This window comes from Labeo rohita, chromosome 21 (genome assembly GCF_022985175.1).
Source record: "Labeo rohita strain BAU-BD-2019 chromosome 21, IGBB_LRoh.1.0, whole genome shotgun sequence".
In the NCBI taxonomy this organism is placed as follows: Eukaryota; Metazoa; Chordata; class Actinopteri; order Cypriniformes; family Cyprinidae; genus Labeo; species Labeo rohita.
Genome location: NC_066889.1, coordinates 550691 through 577956, shown reverse-complemented (window position 1 = coordinate 577956; position 27266 = coordinate 550691). Strand labels below are relative to the sequence as shown.

Below are 27266 nucleotides of genomic sequence, written 5' to 3'. Positions count from 1 at the left end.
TTGTTATTAATAGTAGAATTCATGGTAGTAACAAGACGTTCATAGAAACACTAAATTACAAACAATATCACCACCAGTCCTAAGTTCAGTCAACATGACCAACATGCATTCATACATGCTTATTCTAATTACTAAAGTTGAATGCTAATTATAATTATAATATTATATCAGATATTTAATATTAGTCTGGTGAGTAAACTAAAAATGTAATTAATTTCATTCAAATTTCATTCATTTAACATATTTAATATTGGGGTCATCCAAGTTATTTAATATATTTATTTATTTTATTTTTTTTTTAGAAAGCAACACAGTAGTTACTTTCCCTGGTAATTAGTTACTTTTATAATGATGTAACTCTGTTACTAACTCAGTTACTATTTGTGAAAAGTAACTAGTAACTGTAACTAATTACTTTTCAAAGTAACATTCCCAGCACTGCCCACAACAACATTAAAATAGTGTAAATTAGTGTCAATGTTTTATGTTTATTTTATAGTTATATTAAATTAGATTTTTTTTAAGTAACGCAATAGCTACTTTGCCTGGTAATTAGTTACTTTTATAATGATGTAACTCAGTTACTAACTCAGTTACTATTTGTGAGAAGTAACTAGTAACTATAACTAATTACTTTTTTAAAGGTATGTGCCCAACACTGATCATTACTGCCATTCTCTAAAGTCAATCCTAACACATTTTGTAATAAAAAAACATAGCTGGTAGATGGTTCCACACTTCCTGATACCCAAAAGCTTTCACAGTGGATGGTAAAGACTTTGATGAGAGAAAGTGATGAGTGATTCTGAATGGAACACATTCTCTCTCTCTCTCTTTCTCTCTCTTTCTCTTTGTTGTCGTTTGGATTGTTATCTCTCAATCCCTCACATGTACAGGGAGCATCGTTTCTGTTTAAATAACTTAATAAAAACAGCAGATTTTCAGCTGAAGTGCTGTTTCAAGCTGTTAATGGAGCCTTGAGTGCAGATGCTGAGCTATTAACTGCAGGGTGGTTTCTGTGCACATTACTTAAACAGTGACACAAGAAAATAGCTCAACATTTTATGGACTAAAACCTAACTTGTGTAAATAAACACATTAAGATAACATTGGTAATACTGGTGACTGCACGGATTTTCAGTAACCAAATTCAACTTTAACAACAATCCCTCATTGAATGTACTAGATGTCAGTTGGTCTTTCTAATGTAACTTCAGCCAAAAGTCCTTAAACACTGTCAACTTATCTTCTGTTTTCTTCTTTTTAAAGAACGTAAACAGATGTCCTTGCACTGCCCTTTTGGCATTCACAAATGAGCATACATGGAGTATTTAGATTGTTCATTTGCATGATACATTTTACATAATGCTTTTGTCATTTTTTTTTTTCAGCATGCCACCCCCATGCATTCCCCACAAATCAAGCACTGTGTTAAACTCAGTATGAGCACAAACAAAATAACAAATTTAATTTGCTAAATGGAACTGGAACTTTAAGACATTCCAAATAAATCTTACTGAAATAAGATGCACTTTAAGTATGTAGAAAAATACATGATTTAATGATAACACTTTAGATTAGGAAACACTATTCACTAGTTGCTTGTTAGCTGTTTATTTGTGTTTATAAAGCACATACAGTATTAATGCATGAGCATTTTCTTGATTCCTGAACCCTACCCCATACCTAAAACTAACTTCGACAACAACTACCTTACTTACTATCCACAAGCAGCAAATTAGGAATTTATTGAGAGAATAACGCTTAATACTGAAAATGCGTTCCCTAATCTAAAGTGTTACAGATTTATTTAAACACTTTTAAAATTAGCGTATTTGATTTACTGTTACAGCCAGTAACAACACAAAGAAGGAGAGAAATAATGAGGAGATGCACAATTGTTTGAAGTTGTGCCAGAGAAGTTCAACAAACAAGATTTATTTATAGGAAAGATCTACTGAGATGTACACCTGCAGAAACAATTTTCAACCCATTTTTACTTGCTAAAATCACAAAGGCCAATCCCTAAGCCACTGTAGCCCCCAGTGCTTTAGAGCAAACCGGGTAAAGCGCATGCCCTTCATGGTTGGAAGATGATTGTGAACGCCCTCCTGCGTTCTCCAGAGATACTGTACATACTTGCATGTTCTTGCAGACATCAGCTACAAATCAATGCTAGTTCCAAATCACTGTTTCCACCCATGTGTGCTCTTTCATCAGAATTTCAATGCCAATCCAACGTGCTTTAAACATTGAAATGTCAGTCTCAGACAAAATGATGGTTTGGACGAGATCTCAACATTGCCTTGCTATCTGGGTAGCTTTTGCTGGGTACCACTGATAAAACACTTCACAGCTGATCACGGTTGGATGTTCATTCTGACTTGTTTAATTGATTTTTTTTATGCAACTCCAGTCTGATTACTTGCTTTCAGGAAGAATTCATCCAATTATAACAATTATGAAGCACGCCTGCCATTAATAGCTTTTGATTTGTCAGTCATTTTTTTACTGTGCTATGTGCATCACCATAGTCTAGCGCCGTCGATTATAAATGCGGAGTGTGCTAATGAAATGGCTTATTAAAAGAATTTAATTAAGGAAATTTCTGTCTGTAGGTTGACCATTGATGCAGAGTGCCAGCTTAAACTGAATAACTTTCCAATGGATGAGCATTCATGTCCCCTGGAGTTCTCAAGCTGTAAGTCTGTCCATATGCTTAACATGCAAATCCATCCATATCTTTTCCATTCTTTATTGCTTTTTCTCTCCAGTTTTCTACATATCATGTCTGCTTCCACGCTCAGATGCAGCCGAGAGCATAGAAACCATTTTTAGGATGCTAATATAGACATTTCACTTCTATTTCCGACTTGAAATAAGAAGGACAGATAATGAGGAAAGTGACAATTTGGAGAGACACGTCCTTACATGCTCACAGGAGAAAGCTGTGCCAGGAAGAAACCGCTGCCATAGAATTCTTCATGTCCTTTGACTTCGGAGAGGATGTAGGGGAAATGGTTTATTATGGTAATAATGAAGCAGCAGATGCGCCATGGGACAGTCTAATAGGATAGCATCATCTGTTGTTTCAGAAGAAATGAAAAAAAAAAACATAGAGTGGTTTCCCAACAAAGGAAAATGTGTTCTTTTATAAGAGTTGCAAATTGTTCTTGTAGATGGTTATCAGTGGGAAGAAGCCAGTGAGCTTTGTGTCTCCTTGTGCTTTGAAAACCACACTTCTTTCTCAACTCACATTGACTGACAGTAAGTGAGTTTGTGGAAAACAACTTAAGCTCTCAGTCCTTTGATGTCTTAAGTCTGCAGCTGTTTAAAGTAGTATATACAGTATATGCATTCATTGCTATAATTCAGTGTACATTCCTTTTTTTTTTTTTTTTAATTGTTTAATTGTGTGTGTGTTTGTGTGGTTCAGGTGTTCAGGTATATGGGATATTGCCCACAAAGATGGCAATATCCTAAATCATTGTCCTTATGGGGACATTTTTTGGTCTCTATGAGGAAAACGGCTTATAAATCATACAGAATGAAGTGTTTTGAGAATCTGAAAATGCCTGTAGTTTTGAGTGAGGGGTAGGTTTAGGTGTAGGGTTAGGCTAAGGGGATAGAAAATATAGTTTATACAGTAGAAAAGCCATTAAGCCTATGGAATGAAGCCATAAAAGATGGAAAACCAAAGTGGGTGTACAGTGCTGTGAAAAAGTGTTAGTCCTTCTGATCCACTCCTCTATACTAAATTGTTTCAGTAACGTCTAACATAAAACAAAGGCAACTTAAGTAAACCCAAAATATATTTATTGAAGCCCAAAAAGTTATCTAAGACCAGCTGGACCGGTGTGAAAATGTTTTTTTTCCCTCCTTTACTAATTCTCAAATACATGAAACTGTATTCATAATGGGTTCAACTGGACTAGACATAACCAGGCCTGATTACTGCGAGCCCTTTTCGATTAAATCAACACTTAATTCAACTTTTTTCAACAGTGTTAAGTTGCCTAAAGTGTCTTACCTGCTAACATACTATGCTGGTTGCAACAAATTCCAAAAATAAGGTGATGTCAGGGAACGGTTGCAGAGTTATTTCTAAGGCTCTTGTACTGCAGAGAACAACAGTGAGAGCCATTATCTCCAAACAGAAAAAACTCAGCATTGTAGAAACCTTACCAGAAGTGTTCGACCCTCCAAAATTCCTCTGAGAGCATACAGAGGGCTCATCCAGGAAGTCAAAAAAGAAAATGACAATATGGAAGATTGCGCATTCGGTCAAGTGCATCTGGGTTATGCAGAAAGATGGAAGTAAATCCTCCTCTGAATGGCTAAACAAAGGCAAAATTAGTCCTGACTTGAACCCAATTAAGATGTAGTGGCAGAACCTTAAATTGGCAGTTCATTCTCGAAACCCCCCAGTTTGGCTGAACTAAAGCAGTTCTGCAAAAAGAGTGGGCCAAATAGCACAGTGAAAAAACTTCATCGGGAGCATGTGCTGGCAGTTATTACTGCTAAAGTTGGCACAACCAGATTTTAAGTTTATGGGGGCAATTTGTTTAATTTGCTTAAAAAATGTACATTTTTAATCATGTTGCCTTTGTGTTATGTTGTATTTCGTTTGATAATTTAAAATATTTAGTATGGTTAGATATGTAGATATATTTCTAGATAGATTCACACACCTAGCTTTTGCTACACTGTTCACTGAACATGGAGCACTGTTGCCCCTGGGTAACGGGTTGCATAGTCTACCAACACTAGTGCAAAGTGATGTTCCTGTGCTGTCCCTGTTCTAGTGGCTTGATGGAGTCCACACAAATGCACTTGAATGGGGCCTCGTTCAAAAGGAGAGGACACAATGGCGCTTTTGAACTAATGGTGCTTTTTTGTGTTCTCGGCACATTACACACCATCTGTGAACGTTACTGCAAATGCCTGGCCAATAAAATCACTCCAGTGTCCCGTCATAGGATAATGTTGAGCTGCCATGAATGACACTTCCTGAAGGCTTTGTGGTACTAACAACTGGGTTGTATTGTCTTTTGTATTCATGCCTTGAGTCACATGAGGTCGTTAATATTTGCAAAATAGGGATACGTGAGCAGTGTCCCAGGCTGAAGAGGTTGCCCATTTATTACTTGGACATTTTATCAGGTGGTTTCTCCAAGGGACGTCCAGCAGCACAGGAATGATTAGCCCCACCCCCATTTCTGAGGCCACATCCCTTGGAATAATCCCTGGCCCTTGCTCACCTCTCCTCATGCCTCTGTTTTCTGTCCCCTGAGAAGCATTCACACACGTTTCCTAATCATTTTGAAAATGCCAGCCAGGTCATCCACCAAATTAGCAGGTGCCTGAAGTGAGGATTTGACCCCAGAGTTGAATCATGGTGGTCGTTTCAGGTTAGTACATCACATCCCTGTGTACGCCCTCACCTCGTGGCTATTACCCAGTGCCCCCCGCTGCACTCACCGGTATTTAGTCCTGCCTGGCAGTTTCAACTTTTATAATGGGGCATTGGTCATTGCTTCACAATCACCCTGTAACATTGGGAAGGTCACTGTGATGGTGGAGAGAGAGAGAGAGAGAGAGAGAGAGAGGGAAAGAGGCCTGATTCAGTTTCTCCATGCTGTTTCCTCTAAGCTACATGCATGCGTGGCTGTGCACCTCTTATACAGTCACACAGAAAAAATAAAAAGCATGTGCACAGGTCAGATGCAACAAAAGATCTAAATATTATATTGATCATTATATTACATTGATCATCGTATTATATATCAAGTCACTGTCTTAATGATTCTGTGTTGTAATTTGGGTTTCATGTAGCTCAATTGGTAGAACATTGGTTAAGAAATGCATTCATGCGATCATGGGTTTGATCCCAGGGAATACACATGCTCATAAAATGTTTGTGCGCTCTGAATCACTTTCCAACACATCTGCCAAATGCATAATTGTAAATGTGTTTTGTGAAATGGAAATCAGACAAATGTTGGACGAGGTTAAAAATGAACTCATATTTTGTCTGGTCATGACGGTCATATGTCATTTCATGATGACAGACGCAGCACGATACTGTCATTATTTTTATGCCAGCTAGAGGACACTTGTAATGTAATGTAAATATAGGTTGTAATAAGGAAGATGCACAAACATCTTATAGGGTCATTTGTTTGGGAGAGGACAGTCTGGAATCATTGGCTCATTTGATTAGTTCAAAAAATCTGATTCAGTCAGTAACAAAACACTGCTGCATGTTGCTCTGAAAGGCACATGGTTCTGCTGTGGCTTTGTTTGATAGTGTTTTCACTGGCGAAATTAAGAAAAAAAACAGAATACTGACAAAATTGTGTCTGAAATGTAACACAGTAACTTCTTCTCTTCTTCTAAAATGTAACACAATACAACAAAACGCATATTTTAAATGACATGTAGATAGAATAACACAAGTTACTTTAAAGAGAGTAAACTTTTTTTAATCAGTTCTTAAGATCTATTTTTCATGCATTAATCTTTAGCATTTAAATAGGCAGAGTTTAACTAGTGGTCTCTCCGTTATGCCTATTTTAGTCTTAATAATGGCATTTCTTTCTTGACATCCAGAGACCTGCAAAGGCTGAATGACTCTGCCAGCCGGCCGTATCATCTGTTATTAGGACAATGTCATAATGGCTTCTTTTAAGATCATTTCTGATGTTCTTGCAATAAGGGGAGGTGTTCTTTAACCCACTTTTTTTAATTGTTCTTTTGATTGTCAGTTAATTGTACATGTTCATGAAACAGTTCATTTAAATTAAGGCCCATTTACACCAAAAACAGTAACTATTAAGAAAACAGTACAAATAATTACATTAGCATCCGATGCCGTTTTGTCGTATGCTGCTTTACATTCTCAAGCCCTTTAAAGTTGGGTGGATTCTGTTTTCTGCAACAGTATCTTGACTCGTCTCACATAAAAATATTCCTCAAAATGAATAAAAACAGCCAGGTATATACAAACGGTACAGAATTTTATGGAAAACAAGTCATTATTCTTTTCTGTACATAGAAAGGTCGTTTAACCAAAAAAATATAAGGAGAAGAATTTCCAATGATGATTTCCAATAAAGCAGTATCTTCTGCTAATAAAGCAAGAGTGATAACATCAGCTTGGTTCTTATTGTATCTAGGAGATACTCCGAAGACTGCAATAAATGGGCAGCGTTTCAGAGTAATATTAACGACCTCTGATAAGAAACTGTGTAGAATGCATGTGTATGGTCTGTGAGGGAGAGAAAGCATCTAACGCATCAGTCAACCTCTGTTATGTTTCTTTGATTTTGCTGTAGTGAATTCTGTGAACCACCTCAAATTGGAGAAGATCCATATGAGCATAAAAACAGGTAGAGTTAATATTAGCACCGACCCGCAGATCTCCATCAAGTTCTAATCTGAGCTCCTTCTGTGAGGAGCAGAGCAGGTGTATGTTGGCTACATGATTTTGGAAATGATATACTCATTATAGTGATATACTCATTATATGATTGACGAGAAAAGGATGCAGAGTGTGTTCTGGCAAAGTCACATAATTAAACATTTCAGAACAGGTTAGATTTAAACCTACTTAAGTCTTTAAATGTCACAAATATGTGATTAGAAAACAGATCATAAAACGACACTAAGCTTTTCATCCTCAACCGTGCAAAAGTTTAATCTAAAGTGGGTGGCACAAATAAATAGTTACCACAAATAGGGATAAAAGTAGACAGTGTATCTAATCCGAAATGCTGACAAAACTGTTTATAAATTTTTAGCAAACAAAGTATTTTCTGGATTATATTTGACAGCGTTAGACACCCATCTTGTTTGGTTCTTTGAAGCGTTCTTTTCTGTACACATGGTGGTTTACCAGCCCAGATATACAAAGATGTAAATGTTATCAAATAACTTTTGATGTAGGATGTGTGGTAGGACTTTTTGCTTGCTAACAGTAGTGAAAGATTATTGCAGCACTGAAGATTTGTTTTATTTTGCTATATTGATTTAGTAATTCCTTGTGTTGAGATCTGAATGAGTTTGAGATGTGAACCCCTAAATAATGAAAACCTAGTGGGAGGATAAGTCCAGCATACCGTTTTGGGAAGTTGTTTATGGGGAAGCACTTTCTGCAGTGACCCTTTGACAGCCATTCATGCCATTGTTTGGTATTTTTGCACTTACTTCAGTTGATACTTGTGACAACATTTAAAACTTCAGATATCAAACTTTCAGAAACTTTCAAATCTGCTTTTGATACAGCAATTTTAGTTTGGATTCATGTCTTGGATTTCTAAGTCATGCTTTTCTCATTGTGAAAGCAATGTCGCTTCACTGGTCTCTGCATTTATACTTGAAGGGGTTGTTAATGCCATTTTATAAACTCTTAGAGATGTCTTCAAACTTTGTGTACTGGAAAATCCCAAATAAAATCACAATGCACCATCTCTGTGTATGGAAGTAAAGTTTCCAATACAAAAAAATTATGAAAATAAATGTTTTTCTCTAATTCATGTTGGCCACAAATATTGGCACCCAATTTTCCCAAGATAACAGCTCCGAGTCTCTCCTATAATGCCTGATGAGTTTGGAAAACACCTGACAAGAGATCAGAGACCATTATTTCATACAGAACAACTCCAGATCCTTCAGATTCCCAGCTCCATATTGGTGCTTCTTTGAAAGTGAAAGGTCAGAATTTTGTGAATTTTTTGAATGAAAGATCAAAAGGATAAACAGTGCAGATTTATTTCCACAGCTGTTTTTGCTCATATTTACCAAGGGTGCCAATATTTGTGGAGGGCACTGTAGCTCTTACATTTGATTTAAGAAAAAAAAAAAAAGAATAATTACAGTAAAGTAACCAGCTAAAAATGAAAATTAAAACCTTTTAGATTGTTTAAAGATTTGGAGACAGTTGTTCATGCTCATGCATTGCCTGGATTACTGTAGCCTTTATTATGGAATCTTAGTGATATTTACCTAATTTCCAGCTGACTAGCTCCAAGAAATGATGGGCGTAAAACATTACTCCAGTCCTGTCCTCCCTTCACTGGTTGCCAGTTCAGTTTAGAATTAATTTTAAGATTTTATTCATAGTTTTTAAAGTGTTAGATAACAGGTCATCTCATTATATTTATAAATATAGACGACTCTAACACTAATTTGGATCAGGTGACAGATAACCTGTAGGATGCAAGTTTGATTCTCAGTACTGGCAGGAAATAGCTGAGGGAAGTGAATGAACAGCGCTGTCTTGCAACCTCGATACCCATGACTGAGTCGCCCTTGAGGAAGACGTCTTACCCCCAATTGCTCCCCGGGTGCCGCAGCAAAAAATGCCTGCCCAACGCTCCATGTGTGTGTTCACACCTACACGTCATGTCACTTTTTTTTAAATGGATTGTTGAAACGGGAAAGAGGAGGCAGGAACTCAAGGCCTTTGAGGTCTTGAACCATGAGTCAAGTCAACATCCAGATAATAAAATCAGATAAAGAGTGCCCAACCTGCCACCACACAAATATCCTCCAAAGATGCACCTTTAGATAATGCCTGGGAAAAAGCAGCACCTCTGTGAGAGTGAGAAGTGAAGATAACCCACGTGTCTCATAAGCCAATTGCATCTGTCACCCAGTCCAACATCCTTTGTTTATCATGAGCAACGCCCTTGCTATGGCAACCAAAACAAAACAAACAGCTGTCTTAAGAGATGTCAAGGCCAACAACAAAACTCCCTTACTGTAGAAGTGTCGTTCACTCTGCTGTGCATAATATTAAATTCATATACAAAACAAAATACATTGACCAGTATTGTGTTGTCTCCTGTTGCGGAGGGTGCCAGAACAATCGCACTCTGGTTTGGACCACAGCAAATGTGCCCACTTTAAAAGCCCCTACAGACTACCAACCTGCTGTCCATCCTGATGCCCACATGACAGTTTTGAATGTCAGGAAATTCATTTCCTTCTTGAGAAAAAGCTCCTTTCTCCAACAGGGAATAAATTTCCACCATGAGCTGAGAGACTCCTGTGCTCAGAGGGCATCATTAAAACAGGCAGATGTGCTTCACAGGTCTGACACAGTTCTTCAAATTAGCCTGTCACAAAATGGGAAATGTACAGCCGGACTCAACATGAGGGACCCAGAATGCACCATGAGGGCACATCTTGTTGGAACGTTTTGGTTGTGTAAACTGAAGCACAACTCCTGCACTTCAACTCCAGTTGAGTTGTGGTCATGCAAAACACGCCAGAATCAGTAAAAGAGCGATCAAATGCATGAACCGATTTTGTAGCATAAAGTGAGTGATGGTCATGCCTCCTGGTCTAAAGCAGAAGTACACCAAAATATATACAAGCCAAAAAAAATTACATTACAAGCTTCCAGTTCAGCTCCACACTTTTGAGTGTGAAAGAGAAAAAGAGAAATCCGTCTGCTCGTTCTCTATAGCCTGAAGCTTAACATCAGAGTCCCAGGACCCTGGATCATACAGCGCTTTTGCAGAAGCAGGGTGACAGGCATTGGCTATCCTTTTTTCGAAAAGAAGACAAGTCTTGAGCGGAGCACTTTCAAAATGATCACAGTGTGAGCAGTTGGACAAGCCATTGAGCGTGGCTTCCGCATGGTCGAAGTCAAACTACTTAATGTGAGTGTCCTCAAAATAAGCAACAACACAGAAGCGAAGCACAAGGGAAGATAGGGTTCACTTTAAGTGAGTCGCTCAAACACAATAAAACTCTGAAGATAGCATGGGAAGATAAACTGTCTTCCAGGAGAAGCCACTTTTGAGGCAATGGTGGCACGGCACCTTGGAGGGCAGCACAATGAAATCTGGCATGATTTTATATGGGCTTCAGACAGTCAACACACCTGGAGGGTGTTTCCATAGCGTCAGCTGATGGAGTCAAGTGAACCTAATAAAGGGAATGAAGGGAAAATGAAAATCTCCTGTTAATTTACCCTCAGGCCATCCAAGATCTAGGCAATTATATATATATATATATATATATATATATATATATATATATATTTTTTTTTTTTTTTTTTTTTTTAAGTTATATTTTTGGGCCTTTAATGGACAGGACAGTAGAAAGATGACAGGAAAGTACTGGGCAGAGAGAGGGGAACAGGATCAGCAAAGGACCTCAAGACAGGATTCAAACTCAGGTCGCCACGAGCACAGCTGTGCTATATGTTGGCACACTAACCACAAGGCTATTGGCACCAACAGATCTAGGTGATATTTTTCTCACTACAGTAAAGAAGAGTTTTAGCTGAAACTGTGGTCCTTGGTGATTCATAAAATGCAAGTCAACAATTACTGTCATTTTGAGAGTCAAAAAAGCATATCAGGCAGGACTCGTGTTAATTCATGGCCCCCTGACGATAGATTGAGGTCTATAGGCCTTTCCACGCTGAGCGCGATGTGAAAACATAAGGCGAATCGTAGACGAATGGTGCTTTCACACTGAGTCCTATATATATATATAAGAAAGGAAGAAAGGAAGAAAATGGACAGTGCTCTCCTCCAGATCACATAATTCAGTGGAGAATTAATATAAAATTATATTAAGAACATGTGAGAATAACCATCTGTTCTCAGATACAATGATAACAGGAATACATCCTCTTCTTTCTCAGAATACTCTTCTTCTGTGTTTGTTTACACTGGTTTTTGAAACAGCGCCGCCACCACCATTCTTTTTGTGCAACAGCAGTTGCTGTGGCCATGTGATGTAATGCTCAAATCTTATTGGACTGCCTTTGTTTTCCATTTGTGAAACTGAAAAGATTCGTCGGACTGGTTGGAAAAAAACATTTGCATTTTCGGTGCGAGAATGTTCACAGTCTATGTGGAAGCATCCATAGGAATCTGTTGTTTTATTCCATCGCGTCCGATATTTGTTTTGCTTTTTTCGCACTCAGTGTGGAAAGGCCTTTACGAAGCAAAATGATCGGTCTGTGCAAGAAACTGAACATTATAACCTGTGATCCATAGGAAATCCATCAAGAGTAATATCCAGTTTGTAAATGAATCATTGTTTTACACCGTCTTTTTAGTGAATTGGATGAACTAGATGAAACAGTTCACCAAATTGGACTAAAATGTCTGAAACAGTTCACAGCTCGAGCATCACAGATCTACAAGTTACTCGATCAAAACTCACAGATGCCTGACAGTGACTCCGACTGAAAATGAGCCAAAATAGTGTCATATCTGATCCTGTGCTGAATGAATTGTGTCCTGCAACAGTCACTGAACAGAAAAAACAGTCTGACTCTGACCTTAAACTGATGAGCCACTGATATGAGCATGTGTGAACAGAGCACTTGAATGAAGGGGCAACACTTTTTTTATGGTTTCTCATTGTCTATGTAAACAGGTAAGTTGATGAAAACTTTTTTTTTTTCACTTTCTATGCTTTAGACATGTAAAACATCCACATTTCATTACCGGGTGCTTTAATACTTTAATTGCGTATCAGTTACATCATTATGTGATAATGTTAACAAACTGGTGAACTGGTTATTTGAGCCTCTAGTTGAAACAAATTGTCCAAAAGAACAGTTCACAGAAAATAATCATATTTCCCCATTTGCCTGATGCTTTGGATTACAGGTAATAATGTTGTAAATAATGTTCAGTTTCTTGCACAGACTGATCATTTCACTTCATAAGACCTCAATCAGGAGCCTCGGGTATTAATTTTCTGTTGCCTGATATGCTTTTTTATACTCTCAAAGTGACTATAGCCATTGACATTTTATAAAACACCAAGGATCACAGTTTTAGCTAAAAATCTTCTTGCAACCAAAAAAAAACTGTATATCTTGGATGTAAGTACATTAATAGCAAATTTTAATTTTTGGGAGAACTTGATGTAAAACTGAAAACATAAAGCTATTTTTAGTGTATAGTGATAAGTTTATTCAAACCAATTAACTACTTAAACTATAAGCTTATTTTTTTTAACACAGAAATAAACAAATAGAGGTATGTCATTTTAGAGTATAACTATTACCTATTTATTCAACTTTCAGATGATGTATAAACCTCCACTTCAAAAAATTGACCCTTATGATTGGTTTTGTGGTCCAGGGTCACATATACATTTATGCATTTAGGCACTTCTATCCAAAGCGACTAACCGAAGACAACAAAAATATACAATGTCAGGTCTATTAGACATAGATGTAGAGAAGTTGTTTTTTTCTCTTTTTTTTCGGCTTTCCAATAACCACTGTGTAGCGATTTGTTGTTTTTTTGGACCAACTCCAACTGTTTGTTTCTGCAGATGGCTACCCCAAGGAGGAGATCGTATACAAGTGGAAGCGCAGCTCAGTGGAGGTTGGAGACATCCGCTCCTGGCGTCTTTACCAGTTCTCCTTTGTTGGCCTGAGAAATACCTCAGAGGTTGTCAGGACTGTGTCAGGTACAGTTTCAGCTTTACTTTACATCTTAAATACTGGCATGAGGTTTTTTTTTATTCTTAAATTTCTGAAAATGTTTTGCAAACTTGTTTTTATTTGATGCCATTTGTCCTTGAAGCAATAGTAATCTGTAGTTTACAAATCTTGAGGCTTGATGTATGTATATCTGGGCTAGCAATACCCAGATTTTTTAAATAAGTGGCTGGGCAATTGGTTCCTGGGGCCAGCATTTCTTCCAGCGAGCAGCAATGACGCAATGAAAAAGAAGAAAACCCACAATCATTTTTTAAATACTACTGTTGTTGCACAAAATGTTGTTTTAAGAGCTTTAAATGTATTTGTTTAAACTTGAAATATGTGGTTTATTTATAAATACAGAGCCTATCTGAAAATTTGCTCCAAGGTTTTCAGAGTTGTAAGGTCTGGGCGATCACCGGGCTGTCGGCGCTCACATACTCCACCGAGAACAGCCTTTTCTCGGCAAGTCCTTCTGACATTTGCCGTGGGCTCTGATGTCTCTGTAGTGGTTAAACATGAGATATAATTAATTTGGAGTATATCTAATGCTTGACTTCAAAGAGATCAATGCATTGGCCAGGGGCCTGGGACCTGGGGCAGAATCACAGCTGTGGTGATACAGAGCCATATCTCTCGACAGCAAGTGTGATCCCATTTACCAGCGTGTAGCTTAAGATGTTCCGAAAACATTGCAGGGTGGAGCGAGATAATGTACAGCGAAAAGAAGGAGTGAGAAAGAGACTATGACAAAAATAACAGGAGAGATCTCAGAGAGAGAGGTGATTGGCTTGTGGAGGCAGTCAGCAGTTTGCAGCCATCCTGATGCATCATGGGAATCGCTTTAAAAAGACTGTGAAACGTGTTAGTGTAGATACACGCTTCCTTTTTCGGAGTAGAGCTATTCTTAGAGTGACCTGATGCTGTGGCACGCAGTCGCGCTGTTGTCTGTGTGCATCGTTCTGTGTGATTTGGCTTGAGTCGTGAATGCCCTGGGACACATCAACGTCCTTCTCCGTTTACAGACACCCACGGTTTGCAGATGAGACTCTGGCGGTGCTAATCTGGAGGCAGCGGTGGTGAATGAACATGCCTGTTTTTTGAGGGCAAGAGCACTGGAGTCTAAAAACATTTTTAGGCTCCCAGCCCTCTTGATTGGTCCAGATTTACAGAAGATATGAAATATGCATTAACCACCATAATATTTTTCTACTTAGTTCCCTTTTGTCAAGCTACACAATAAAGATAAAAATACAGGTAAGCTGGTATTTGAAAGTGGCAATAGTTTTAAAGGAGAACTTCACTTCCACAACAAAAATGTAGAGATAATTTACTCACCCCCTGGTCATCCAAGATGTCCGTGTCTTTCTTTCTTTAGTCTTAAAGAAGTTATGTTTCTTGAGGAAAACTTTCCAAAATTTTTCTCCATATAGTGGACTTCTATGATCCCTGTGAATTTGAACTTCCAAAGTTTCAATGCAGCTTCAAAGGGCTCTAAACGATCCCAGCTCGTCTTGTCTATTCTCTGCGATGCGCATGCAAACTCTATGTAATCCGGGTCAATACAGTTAGGGTATGTCGAAAACCTCCCATCTCATTTTTTCCTCCAACTTCAAAATCATCCTACATTGCTGCAGAAGTACCGACCCAGTGTTTACAAAGTGAGCATGGAAAGAAAATCAAATGCCCTTTACAAAATAAAAGGTAAAACAGTGATGTAGGACGATTTTGAAGTTGGAGGAGAAAATTAGACGGGAGTTCTTCGACATACACTAACTGTATTATTAATACAGTTCTATTACACAGAGTTGGCATGCGCATCACAGAGAATAGACAAGATGGGTGTTTGAGGTTTAAAAAGTACAGTGCTGTGCAAAAGTTTTAGGCCACTAGTATTTTCACCAGCTAAAAAATGGTTTAAAGTAAGTTATCTTTTGCTGTAGTGTGTCAGTGAAAAATATCGGTTTACATTTCCAAACATTCTGTTTGTCATTAATTGTAATAATCTAGTGAGATTTTTTTGTTTGCACAAGGAGTCTGACAACAGCCAGTGCTCCACACAGAGATCTGATCTCACCATCATCCAGTCTTCCTGGAATGACATGAAGACACAGAACAAACTGAAACAGACTAAATCCAGAGTGCACCTAGGGCAAAAGCTGCTGTAAACGCAAAGAATGGTCGCACCAAATGTTGATTTCATTTAGTTAATTGAAGGTAATTGATAAAGAAAATCCATTTATGACAGCATCCTCATTTTACAGCATTTTTACACAAGTGCCTAAAACTTTTAACAGTGCTGCAGCTTTGCAGGTAGGTTTCTTGAAGCATCCTGGAGACTTTGTCACAGTTCTTCTGGATTTAGTCTGTCTGAGTTCTGTGTCTTCATGTCATTCCAGACAGACTGGATGATGATGAGATCAGATCTCTGTGCAGAGCACTGGCTGTTGTCAGACTCCTTGTGCAAACAAAAATCTCACTGGATTATTACAATTAATGGCAAAATTAATGTTTGGAAATGTAATCTGATATTTCCTACTGACACACCTCAGCAACAGACCGACTTTAACTGACTTTAAACCATTTTTTAGCTGATGAGAATACTAGTGGCCTGAGACTTTTGCACAGCACTGTATATTGTACATTTTTTGGGAAAATAACCAATTGTTTAGCTAGATAAGACCCATCTTCCCCTTTGAAGCTGCATTGAAACTGTAAGTTCAAACTCACAGGCACCATAAAAGTCCACCATATCAGGAAAAATTCTGAAATGTTTCCCTCAAGAAACATAATTTTTTTACGACTGAAGAAAGAAAGACACAAACATCTTGGATAGCAAGGGGGTGAGTACACTATTTGTAAATTTCTTCTGGGGGTGGACTTCTTGAAAAAAAATGACTTGAGACTTGACATGGACACTAAACTGCAATCAACAGCTAGTTGAGGCCTCAATCTACTAGCCTGACCAGCTAAAAAGTGACCAAAACCCCTATAAAACCAGGCTGAAACAACAACATTGTATAAGTATTCTGACTGTAACTCAGTTCTGGCAGTGATTAGAGCCTCAAGACTTTTTGGATTTGGTTTAGCAAGCTTTGAATATCTGGGGATTTTCTGCCATTTTTCTCTGCATGTCCTTTCAAGCTCTGCCAGGTTGGATGGGGACGCCAGTGGACAGACATGTTCAGGTCTCTCCAGAGTTTCTCAGATCTTGACTCTGGCTGGGCCACTCAGTATTCACTCTTGCATTGTCTCGACTTGCTTAGGTCCCATTGGAAGGTGAACCTCCAGGCCAACCTGATGTCCTGAGTGCTTTGTACCAGGTTTTCATTGAGAATTTGTCTGTGTTTTAATTTGCTCATCTTTTCTTCTACCATGACCAGTCCTGATGTAAAAAAAAAACAAAAAAACCCAAAGCACTACTACCATGCTTACTGTAGAGATGCACGGGTGATGAGTGCTCGCAGGTTTTCTGACAGCAATTAAACCCGCTACGTCTTAATCTAATTTTATTCCAGTAAGCCTTTTCAACTCAGGATCTCTTTATCCACCATAAACAAGCCTGTTGAAGGGACCATCCCTGTATACTGTAAGTACATGACTGTTAGACCCATGTTCAAAAAGTCCCGTCTAATTTTAGGCCAATAATTTGCCTTAATGTTCAAGGGTTAGAGAAAGTGATCTCTGTCCAAAAGTTTTTTTGAGTCCAGTAGTATGTTTGAAATCTTTCGGTCTGGGTTTAGGAAGTGCCGCAGTACCATAAGAGAGTCTGCTATTACCTTATATACTGGTATCTGTTGATTTAGGGGACTGTACCCTTAAATGATTTAAATCCTTCCTGAATTAGCAAACTTTTTCAGTCCACTAAATCAGTTTTGACCTTTGCATGGGGTCCCTCAAAGCTCTATTCTTGCCCCCATTTTATTCACTTCTACACTGATTTTTAACAAACACAGAGTATTGTTTCATTGCTTTGCTGACTACACTCAAATTTATGTCTTTCAGACAAAGCAACATCAATTATGTCAGCTCTTTAACCGCTTCTCTGTAGGATATGAGAGCTGGGATGCCCTTAAACGTTTGATTTCAATTTTAATGAGAGTAAGACTAAGGCTGTTGTGTTTTGACCTGTAGCTACAGCAGGTAGAATAAATCAAATGATGGGTAGCTTGGCCATGTTAAACCCTCAGTTAAAAATAGTATTTGATTCTGCTTTGAAATATGATCAGCAGATAAATGCAGTGGTAAACTCTAGTTTCTCGCAGTTAAAACACTTACCGAAGGTTAAGAGCTTTTTAGCCTTTTCAGAGTTTGAAAGAGTTCTACATGCTTTTATCTCATCTTGTTTAGATCTGCCGTCGCTGCAGATCACTGTCTTAAGAACGCGAAGAAGAGAATTATAATTTCTGACGTGATGATAAAGATGATGTTTAACAGACCTTTAAGCTTCACCAGGCTGCAGTCTTTTCATTTATCAAAGATCTTCTGCATCAAACCAGTTCTCTCTCTCTCTTCAAACAACTTGCATCAACTGCAGACTTAACAAATTGACGCAGGACAGTCTCTTTCAGATGGGCAAGACGTGCAAGTATCAAACCTAGTCTTATGATTCGATGCATTAAGAATTACTCACCCCTTTTCACAAGATGCGTTAAAATTAGGACAGTGATGATTCATTCAGGCTGTTGATCTGCTGAATTGCAAATATTGCCAGAAGGCTTTGATTCTTTACCCTGCTTAACTTTATTCCGCTTAAACGTACCTAATCGTGCTGATAGTTTCTGCATCCTCTTAAATAGTGTTGGTCAGTATCAGAATGTTATTGTCTATGGCCAAGAGAGAAATATATCCTACAATAATACAGACATTATTGCTAAACATTTGTTGGACAAGTATTGGCTGAATCTCTGAGACTGATTCTGTCAGTTTCCCAAAACAGCTACTTGATCCAAATACCTAAAATTGATCAGAATTAAATTTACACTATGTAACATTTGGCTGTCTAGCAGGATCATCGTCAGTTTCTGATTGGCTGAAGTAAGTCGCTCACAGGTATGCCAGAAGTATGGCAAGGGACGCAGCGTCTCATTCCCTTCTCAGGGAACTAAACTGTACCTACAGGTAATTAGGCCACCCCTGAGCATTCACTTAAAATAACTACAACCTACACTTGAATAACACTGGGTAAATAATTGTTTTAGTGAGAAATTGATGGGTAGTACTATACTATACAAAGACAGATAAATGAAAGAATAAAAAGAAAGCCGTAAAACCATTCTCTCCTCTTATGTAATCAGCCTACTTGGTGCAACAGTGAGTCAATGTCTGTCACTGCAGATCCATATACAATTACTATGAACAGTACACATCCATCCCTATTACTCTAAATGGACTTATGATTTTCGTCTGGGGGAACAGGTGAAAAGTGTTATACCCTTTTACTCAGCACAGAATATTATAGTGAGTTGGAGGTGCTTTTTCCACACTACACTAAAAAGGCACCTTTATCCAAACTGACATGCAGTGCATTCAAAGTATACATATTTTATCAGCACGTGCGTTCCCTTGGAATCGAACCTTTGATGACCCACAGCAAGTAGTCTAAATACAGAATGTCACAGTGACATTTCAGGATTTTTCATCATAATACATTTTAAAGTTTTTTACTTTGTTGTTATTTGGTTTGGAGTGTTGAAAAAAAATTAATTGTATGCATTAAGCATAAGGGGTAATGCATCTATTATGCTCCCATTACCTACCTTTATCACTTCTGCTCTCAGAGATGGAGTACATTGTTTACATTCATTGACCTGGCGGATGCTTTTTTCTGAAGTGCTTTTGAACAGTGCATCAATATCATTATTTATCAGCTCAAAACATAATGCATAATAAATTATTCATGATGTTATTTGAAACATGTAGGCTATGTATGCAAGATGTGGCTTTGTGAGCATGACATTATTAAACAACTACATATAGCACTGAATATAATATATATTAACGTGAATATTTTGCTAGTCCTCATATTTTACTGGATATGAATTTTAAATATTTTGAATTAATAACAATTCTATTTTTAAACTGCAAAAACAATACTAGAGCCATAAACAATAATATAATTAAACTGAAATAATAGTTAGAAAGATTTAAAATGTATATGGAAGCATCTGTCTAACACAATTATAAATATTTCTATGCTGGTGTCACCACAGCCTTGTGGATGCAGGGACTAGGACCACAATTGCTTTTAGTGATTATGCAAAATGCAATAGAAGAACATGCCTTCAGCTTCATTTCAGAGGGTTTAACAAAAAATGTTGCATGAAGCATATAAGTGTTACAACCATTTCATTGTAGCATCCCCCATTTTAGAAGCACAAAAAACATTTGCAGTAAATGTCCAAATTCTGGATTTTCTCCCTTGTGATGCTTTGCCAAAGCTGTCTTAAGCCTTGTCTTCAGGAAAACAAAATGCATGTTCAGTTTGCTTTAGGTAAGCTGATTGACTTTGAATAATATTCCACTTCTTTGCCTTGAAAAGCTGTTTGGTTGCTTTTTCAGTGTGTTTTGTGTCATTGTCCAGTTGTACTGTAAAGCACTGTCCTATCAGTTTTGCAGAATTTGACTGATGTGGTATTCTACAGATCATGATCCTTCTCAATATGTGACCCTGGACCACAAAACCAGTCTTAAGTCGCTGGGATATATTTGTAGCAGTAGCCAAAAATACATTGTATGGGTCAAAATTATAGATTTTTGTTTTATGCCAAAAATCATTAGGAAATTAAGTAAAGATCATGTTCCATGAAGATATTTTGTAAATTTTCTACTGTAAATATATCAAAACTTAATTTTTGGTTAGTAATATACATTGCAAAGAACTTGATTTGGACAACTTTAAAGGCGATTTTCCCAATATTTAGATTTTTTTGCACCATCAGATTCCATATACTGAAATAGTTGTATCTCGGCCAAATATTGTTCTATCCTAACGAACCATACATTGATGGAAAGCTTATTTATTCAGCTTTCAGATGATGTATAAAGCTCAATTTCGGAAAATTGACACTTACGACTGGTTTTGTGGTCCAGGGTCACATATTCTTCCAAAATATTCCAAAGAATATTGCTCAAAATATTGGGCAGGCTTTTTTGCATGTTTTTGGGTGAATTCTAATCTGGCCTTCCTGTTCTTGAGGCTTACCACTGGTTTGCATCTTGTAAACCCTCATCATTTCTTCGTGTATATACTTTCATGAAGTCATGAAAGTCTCTGTGTTTTGATAATGAGACAGCTGTCTTCTGTAGTCACCCTGGCCAGTCAGTGTTTCTGAGCTCATCAGTCCAGTCATTCTTTATTAGGAATTTTCCAAATTGTTGATTTGTTCATTCATATGGAATATTTAAATGTATACATATACAAGTAAAACTTGTGACATTTACAACCAGCGTCTAGTTCGCAGATGTTCTATTCGGAATATTTTTCCCCCCTGTGAATTGGTTGATTCAGACTTTCATTTTTTAAAACCAGCTTTTTATTTGATGGAGTGAGAATCTAATGCTTTTGAGTCTAAACCTCTTTCTTATGCAATCAGATAATCACCGCGACAACGGCAACAATGCCTGCATCTCCGCTTCTTTCAGTTCAATCAGCAGTGAATCTCAGCTGACGTCATCAACACCTTTTTTAACTGTGGGATCTTTTTCTTCTGTAATAAAATACTGAAGAAGCACTGCAGACTGCTCCTCGATCCATCTGCGTTGACTATCGACTTTGTGCCAGATATATTTATACTTCATGAGCAACAGCATACAGGTTTGGAACGACATAAAAGTGCATCAAATACTTTTTTTCGTTTTCTTTTAAACTGTATATAAGATTCACAGAGCATATCGCAGTATCCAGCTTCTGTAATATATTCTGTGAATAAGACCAGAGTCTGCAGTTTACCACTGACTAAAAAGCTGCAGCTCTTTTGCTTTTTGCTAATTAGATCACGTCTGTTTGAAATGCGCATTATTATTATTTTTCTCTCCCCAGCACATCCAGGATTAGTTTGTTCATCAGCGTCCTGATTGTTCTGTGAAGATAAGCCTCTTTTAAACCAGTTAAAAAGGGGAGAATAAAAAGGATCTCTGGTGTCTGGATGGGTTGCAACACAGCTTGACAAAGCTAGTTATGTAACTGTCACAGAGCTTAGATGTAATACCGAGGAAAAATAAGGTTTTTCCACATTTGAAGGTCAACCAAATTTCTATAAGAAAGGCCCTGAAAATGCCCTTGACTGAGTACTGTGTACTGATGAAATCAGATTTTTTTTTTTTCTGTTAATAGAAGCATAGCTTTTACAGCAATGCCTAATCAATATAATGTTCTTTTGTAAATGTTAGGGACATGGATCAAAACAATTCAGTGGGTTGGGTTTCACTACTTTACAAGACTGCAAATGCTATTTGTACTATTGCATTGCTAAATCATTCAGTTTGGCATTTTAGAATATCTAAATGCAAAATTACGTACATTTCAATGCCCAATTTGTGCATAGGTAACATTTGTACATAGAGGTCTCTGGCTTGTGCTGAAGCTATTTTAACCACAGCAAGCTTTCTTTCTGCTCATGGTTGCTTGTGATTTGCATATAGTTTTCAACAATGCATGAAAGAGACTGAAGGAAAAGAGAGCTATAAAAACGCTGCCCTCAAAGAGAAGTCTGGGAATGCTCCCACTGCGCAGAGATAAAAGGCAAACAGACATCTCATATCATCTTTTTTTTTATACGTGCACCATTTGTTCCATTACAGGCAAGCAGACTGTCAGATGAGATCTCCTGGCAGATTCAGCCTTTGAGGTGTTGCGCTGTGCTCTCATTAGGGACAATCTAAGCACTGGGCTCCTTTGAAGTCCTTGAGCTGAGAATGAAATAAATGCAATGGAAATGACGCAGCTACTGCAGCATCTGAGCGGAGGACTGATACGCTGCCCCTGCACCATCATCCCCATTTCATTTGGAAAAAGGCAATATGACAAAAACAGAGAGAGGAAGAAATCATTTTTAGTTCAAAAATATATTCTGCCTCTGCAGCTTTGAAGATGGGTGATCAGTTATGCGTAAGGGCTAAAAAATTAATCAGACTTCAAAATGATCTCCTCCTTAATTGAAATATTACCCCCCTTGATTACTTTGAATTTTACTGCAGTATAGATGATTCAGAACATACTTGTGCTCATGGTTGTGATTATTATGATTTTATGTAACATTATGATTTTATGTAATATTGATGCTACTCACGCTAGTAGGTCACATGACAATGACAAAATGATGATTGTTGTATGTCTGGATCACCTTCATGCTACACGCATTCACAATATATAGAATGTAATATTTAAAGGTCTCTAAGTAACTCTAATTCAGACTAAGACCTACTCAGGGAGTTTGTGAAATCGGACACACGGACAGTTGCCAGGTGTGCGACAGTCAGGTCAAGTTTGCCTACCCTTCATGAAACATTAAAGGGGTTCTATTATGCTCTTTTACAAAGTCTTGATTTTATTTTGGGGGTGTATTAGAACATGCTTTCATGCTTAGTGGTTGAAAAAACTCATTGTTTTCTACATAATTGACATTATTACAAAACCTGGCAGAAATGGCTTGATTATTTCTGGGTTTCCTTCCAAAAAAACGAAATGTGTTGTGATTGGTTAGCTGTCCCACTGCGTTGTGATTTGCAAACAGCTTAGACAGTGCTTCAGTACAGCCACGCCCCTTGCCAAAGCAGCAAGTTCCGTCTGCTCCATTATAGTTAAGGATATATTAAGGTATATTTGACACTACAGTAGTGTTGGGTCCTATGGTCAGCCTGTGAGATCACCGATACATGATATTATCATGCTAGTTTATTTATTTACATACTTAGTTTCATTCCCCGAAACCAGCTCCAGCATAAGACTAAAAGCAGCCTAATGTTTTTAATATGACTTAATTTGTAATTAACTTGACAACAATTGAGTAAAAACATTGTAAGTTTCTAATTATAATGCTTACATTTCCTTAGTTATTTGAAAAGCAGCTACAGAAAACGAGCAAAGAACATTTAACATTATCAAAGAACATCATCACTGATTAGCCTAGCCTAGTCTATTGCAAGTTTACACATCTTAAAAAACACTTGCGTTGTAAGTGAAGCTGTCTACACTGTATGATGAATAAATCTCTTACCACACGCTGCACACGTCTGCGGCGCGTTGTGGCTCTGACGTGGCCACCGGAGCAGATCGCGGCCACTCTAGTTAATGCTTGTGTTTATACCAGCCACGCCACGGCTCATTGAAAGCATTTTAAAAAACACTCACGTTATAAGTGAAGCTATCTACACTGTACACCATAAGTGGCTCTCTGTGCTGCACCGCTAAAGTTAGACTAATCCCCTACCCACCCCTCAACCGATTGAATTTCTGTAGGTGGGATTTATTTTAATGATATTCTAATGAGCTTTGTGACATCACAACAATGCTGTAGTCCAAACGAGCCGTTCGTCTTGAAAAGGGATTTTTTAAAAACTAAAAATCTGCCTTTGGAGTGAACTTTGAGATCTGTAACTTTGTAGATCTTTTTTATGTCCAAACATACAAACCACCCACTGACTAAAATTCAAAAAGTGAAAAAGCATAATAGGACCCCTTTAAGATTAGTTGGATTAAATTATAGACAAATATATTAAAGTGAATTATAAGAGATGCAAATGAAAAGTTTGATAGTAGCAGTATTATGAAGGGCAATTACAGTGAATGAAGCGTATATAAAATATAGCATAGTTTGGCTATCGAAAGACCATTCGAAAACTATCTTGCTATCTTTTTTTCATCACCAATACTTTGTTTAGTCATGGGTTCATGGGATTGAGTGTTATCAATATGTCATCCTCAAGATGAATGTTTGTTCTAATGAGTCTTGCAAAACCCATCAAACACTTTGAGCTGGTGTCGTCTGACAGCAAGTCATGTGAGCCTCTATTGTTAATGGTCCTTGACTTTGACGTTGCTGAGTATGCTAAATTAGGGTGTTTTTACTGCAATTTGCCAGCAGAAAAAAGACAGACTGTTGCTTAGGGGCTGCATCTAATGCAGGTCGTAATGAATACAAATCGAAATGCGTGGTCCATGGTAAGCATAATTTGGGAGTAGTCCATCAGAAAAGTGCCCTGTCAGTAGAAAGAATTCGCTCAGTATTTATGAAACACTGCAGGTGTAGATACCTCTAATGATACCATCACTAAGTGAGAAATAAGGAAGGAAGTGTTGGTAGAAAAGTGCAAGTAGGTTACCTTACTCGTATGTCTAACTTTTTAAAAAGGGAGGTGGTGCACTACATCAGATCATTGTCAAAACTGCAGACATTCTGCAATCAAAAAGGAAAAGCAACTGTTGCATTAGCTAGACAGATATGCTGTGCACGGGATAACCTTTTACTACAGAACACATAAAGCACCACCGGTGTTACACTGAATTAGGGCAGTCCGGTAACATGCAAGATACTCCTGATACGCTTCACAGAACACCTCCCCCTTTTGAGTAAGAATACATCTTCTTTCGTTCAGCTGTTCGGATGTGTGCAGTCCTGACCAGTCTTTCAGCAGCGTGTATGATGTAAGAACTGGGTGTTTTTGCTTGTCAAATGACTGCCCCTTGTGATTCCTCTCACAGCAGCAACATGCTTTGCCCAGACTGCAATGTTGGTAAGGGACGTGCAGATTGTACTCCTTTGCTCACTTTTCTGACTCCTGAATCCTTTGATGTTTGGAAGGGAGAAAGATTTTGTTTTCTTCCCTCCCCCTTTCCAGAGTCGTTCGCTGTAGCCGCAGCACACTCCACCTCACCATTTGCTTACGGGTATGTCAGACTGCTGGCAATGTGTGTGAACCTGTATTTTTAAAAGAGCACAACTGTACTGTGGCCTGTTATCAGACATAACAGTCTCTGGAATTCTGTGGCTGTGTTGGCGACATTGAGACACACAGTGAAAAATAATCCTCGACAAGAAGATATGAATTGAAACAAGTCTGTGCCCACTTGTAGCCATTGTCTTTCTGGCAATGGAGTGGTCAACAAGGCCTCTCTGTGCTCTGTCCTACACTGTCAACATGTGCTGCAGTTTTCCACAAGCTGACTGATGTGCAAGGATAGTCATGTCCACCAGACAAACTCACAGTCCCAATCTCTGGGCTTGACAATACTTTGGTGTCCTTTGTGTATACTATGGATGATTTCTTGCCTCATGCAGTGGGAAATCATGATTCTTTGGCCTCTGAGGGGTAGGTCTCCAGCCACAGAAAGGTCTTCTGTTTCAGGTCAGTATAGGTCTGGATCATATTCAGCCTTGCTTCTGTAGCTGGAAAGCTTTGAATTACAGCACAAACATCAAACATTTGGGCACACTTGACTTTGTTTGGTACATGGTGACTCAGTACTGTTGTTCAGCATCAGGATACACCTTCAGTAATAGAATTAAGTTGCATAATAGAGTTCCCAGACTGTGCTGGGCTGTAAAATAGATGGCACAGATGGTTATTAAAGAAAGTTTTGAAGGATGTTTTTTATGAAAACTGAAATAATAAGTAGGTGTGTGCATTTGTTCATAATATGAAATTTGTTTTGTCCCCAGGAGATTATGTGGTTCTCACCGTCTTCTTTGACTTAAGCAGAAGAATGGGTTATTTCACCATCCAGACGTATATCCCCTGTACCTTGATTGTTGTTCTGTCCTGGGTTTCATTCTGGATCAACAAGGATGCAGTGCCAGCCAGAACTTCTTTGGGTAAGACTTTCTGTTTACATTCCACTGAAAAACCAACTTTGTGTTGTGACACTATCCCTTTTTTCTTAAACCTTTTTGTCTTTTTTATATACAGTAAATCTAAACGTTCTCAAAACAAATTTACTTGAGAATAAAAATGATGAAAAAAAAAAAGTGAATTTATTTTCTCACTCCAATGGCAAATTGTTTACCTTGTCTTACCTGTAAACACCACTAGTCTTATTAAGCAGTTGATCTTTCAATTCAAATTCAGTTCAATTCAAATTTATTTGTATAGCGCTTTTCATGATACATATCGTTCCAAAGCAACTTTACAGCAAATTAATTTTTTTACAATATATTTAGTAGTAGCTTACTAGTGGTGACAATGTCAAGATCTTTCCTGCAGTGAATCCTGGCCTCAGTGTTTTACTATTGAGAATCCCAAAATATCTGTTATGTTGAAACAAAAAGATAAATATCAGAGCCAAACTCCTAATTTTCATTTAATGAATATGTAATTTGAGACTTCCAGAAGTGCAAAATGATGGGCAGTTACACACCAATTCATCGGCAGATGGCACAAGCTCTGCCCACCTAGTTGTTGCATCACTGATGCCTCATGAGGGAGCACTCAGAGTTCAGATTGCTTGCTCTCCTGTTGCCAGCCTCACTAAACCATATCCTTTTTGCCACATACCCACCTCCCTACTCAGGCAAGTAAGCCTGGAGAGGTAGTCTGCTACAGCCATCTGTGCCCCTATCTTGTGGACCACCTTGAACTGAAAGGGCTGTAGTGCCAGATACCAACAGGTGATCCACTCGCATATGCAGCGTGTAGCCGAAGAATTCTGTCCTTGAGATGCTAAGATGGTGGGTATTGGTGCCCTGAAGATCCCGAAAGGAAGCATCACAAATGGGTGCAATCAAAAAGGTGTGGTGAAGGCTGTCTTGTGTTTGGACAATAGGGCAATAAGGAGTCGCACCACCACTCCAGGGTGCAT

General features: G+C 38.1%; 1 protein-coding gene across 4 annotated transcripts in view; it reads left to right on the top strand.

The window, feature by feature from the left end:
* The window catches only part of gabrg2 (gamma-aminobutyric acid type A receptor subunit gamma2), a 52360-nt gene that overhangs the window by 15603 nt on the left and 9491 nt on the right, over positions 1–27266 (top strand). For all 4 annotated transcript variants that reach the window (XM_051092994.1, XM_051092993.1, XM_051092995.1 and 1 more), the window contains exons 5-7: positions 2619–2701; positions 13321–13458; positions 26131–26283. In XM_051092994.1, the coding sequence (XP_050948951.1) occupies positions 2619–2701; positions 13321–13458; positions 26131–26283 (374 nt within the window). The remainder of the gene's footprint in view (positions 1–2618; positions 2702–13320; positions 13459–26130; positions 26284–27266) is intronic.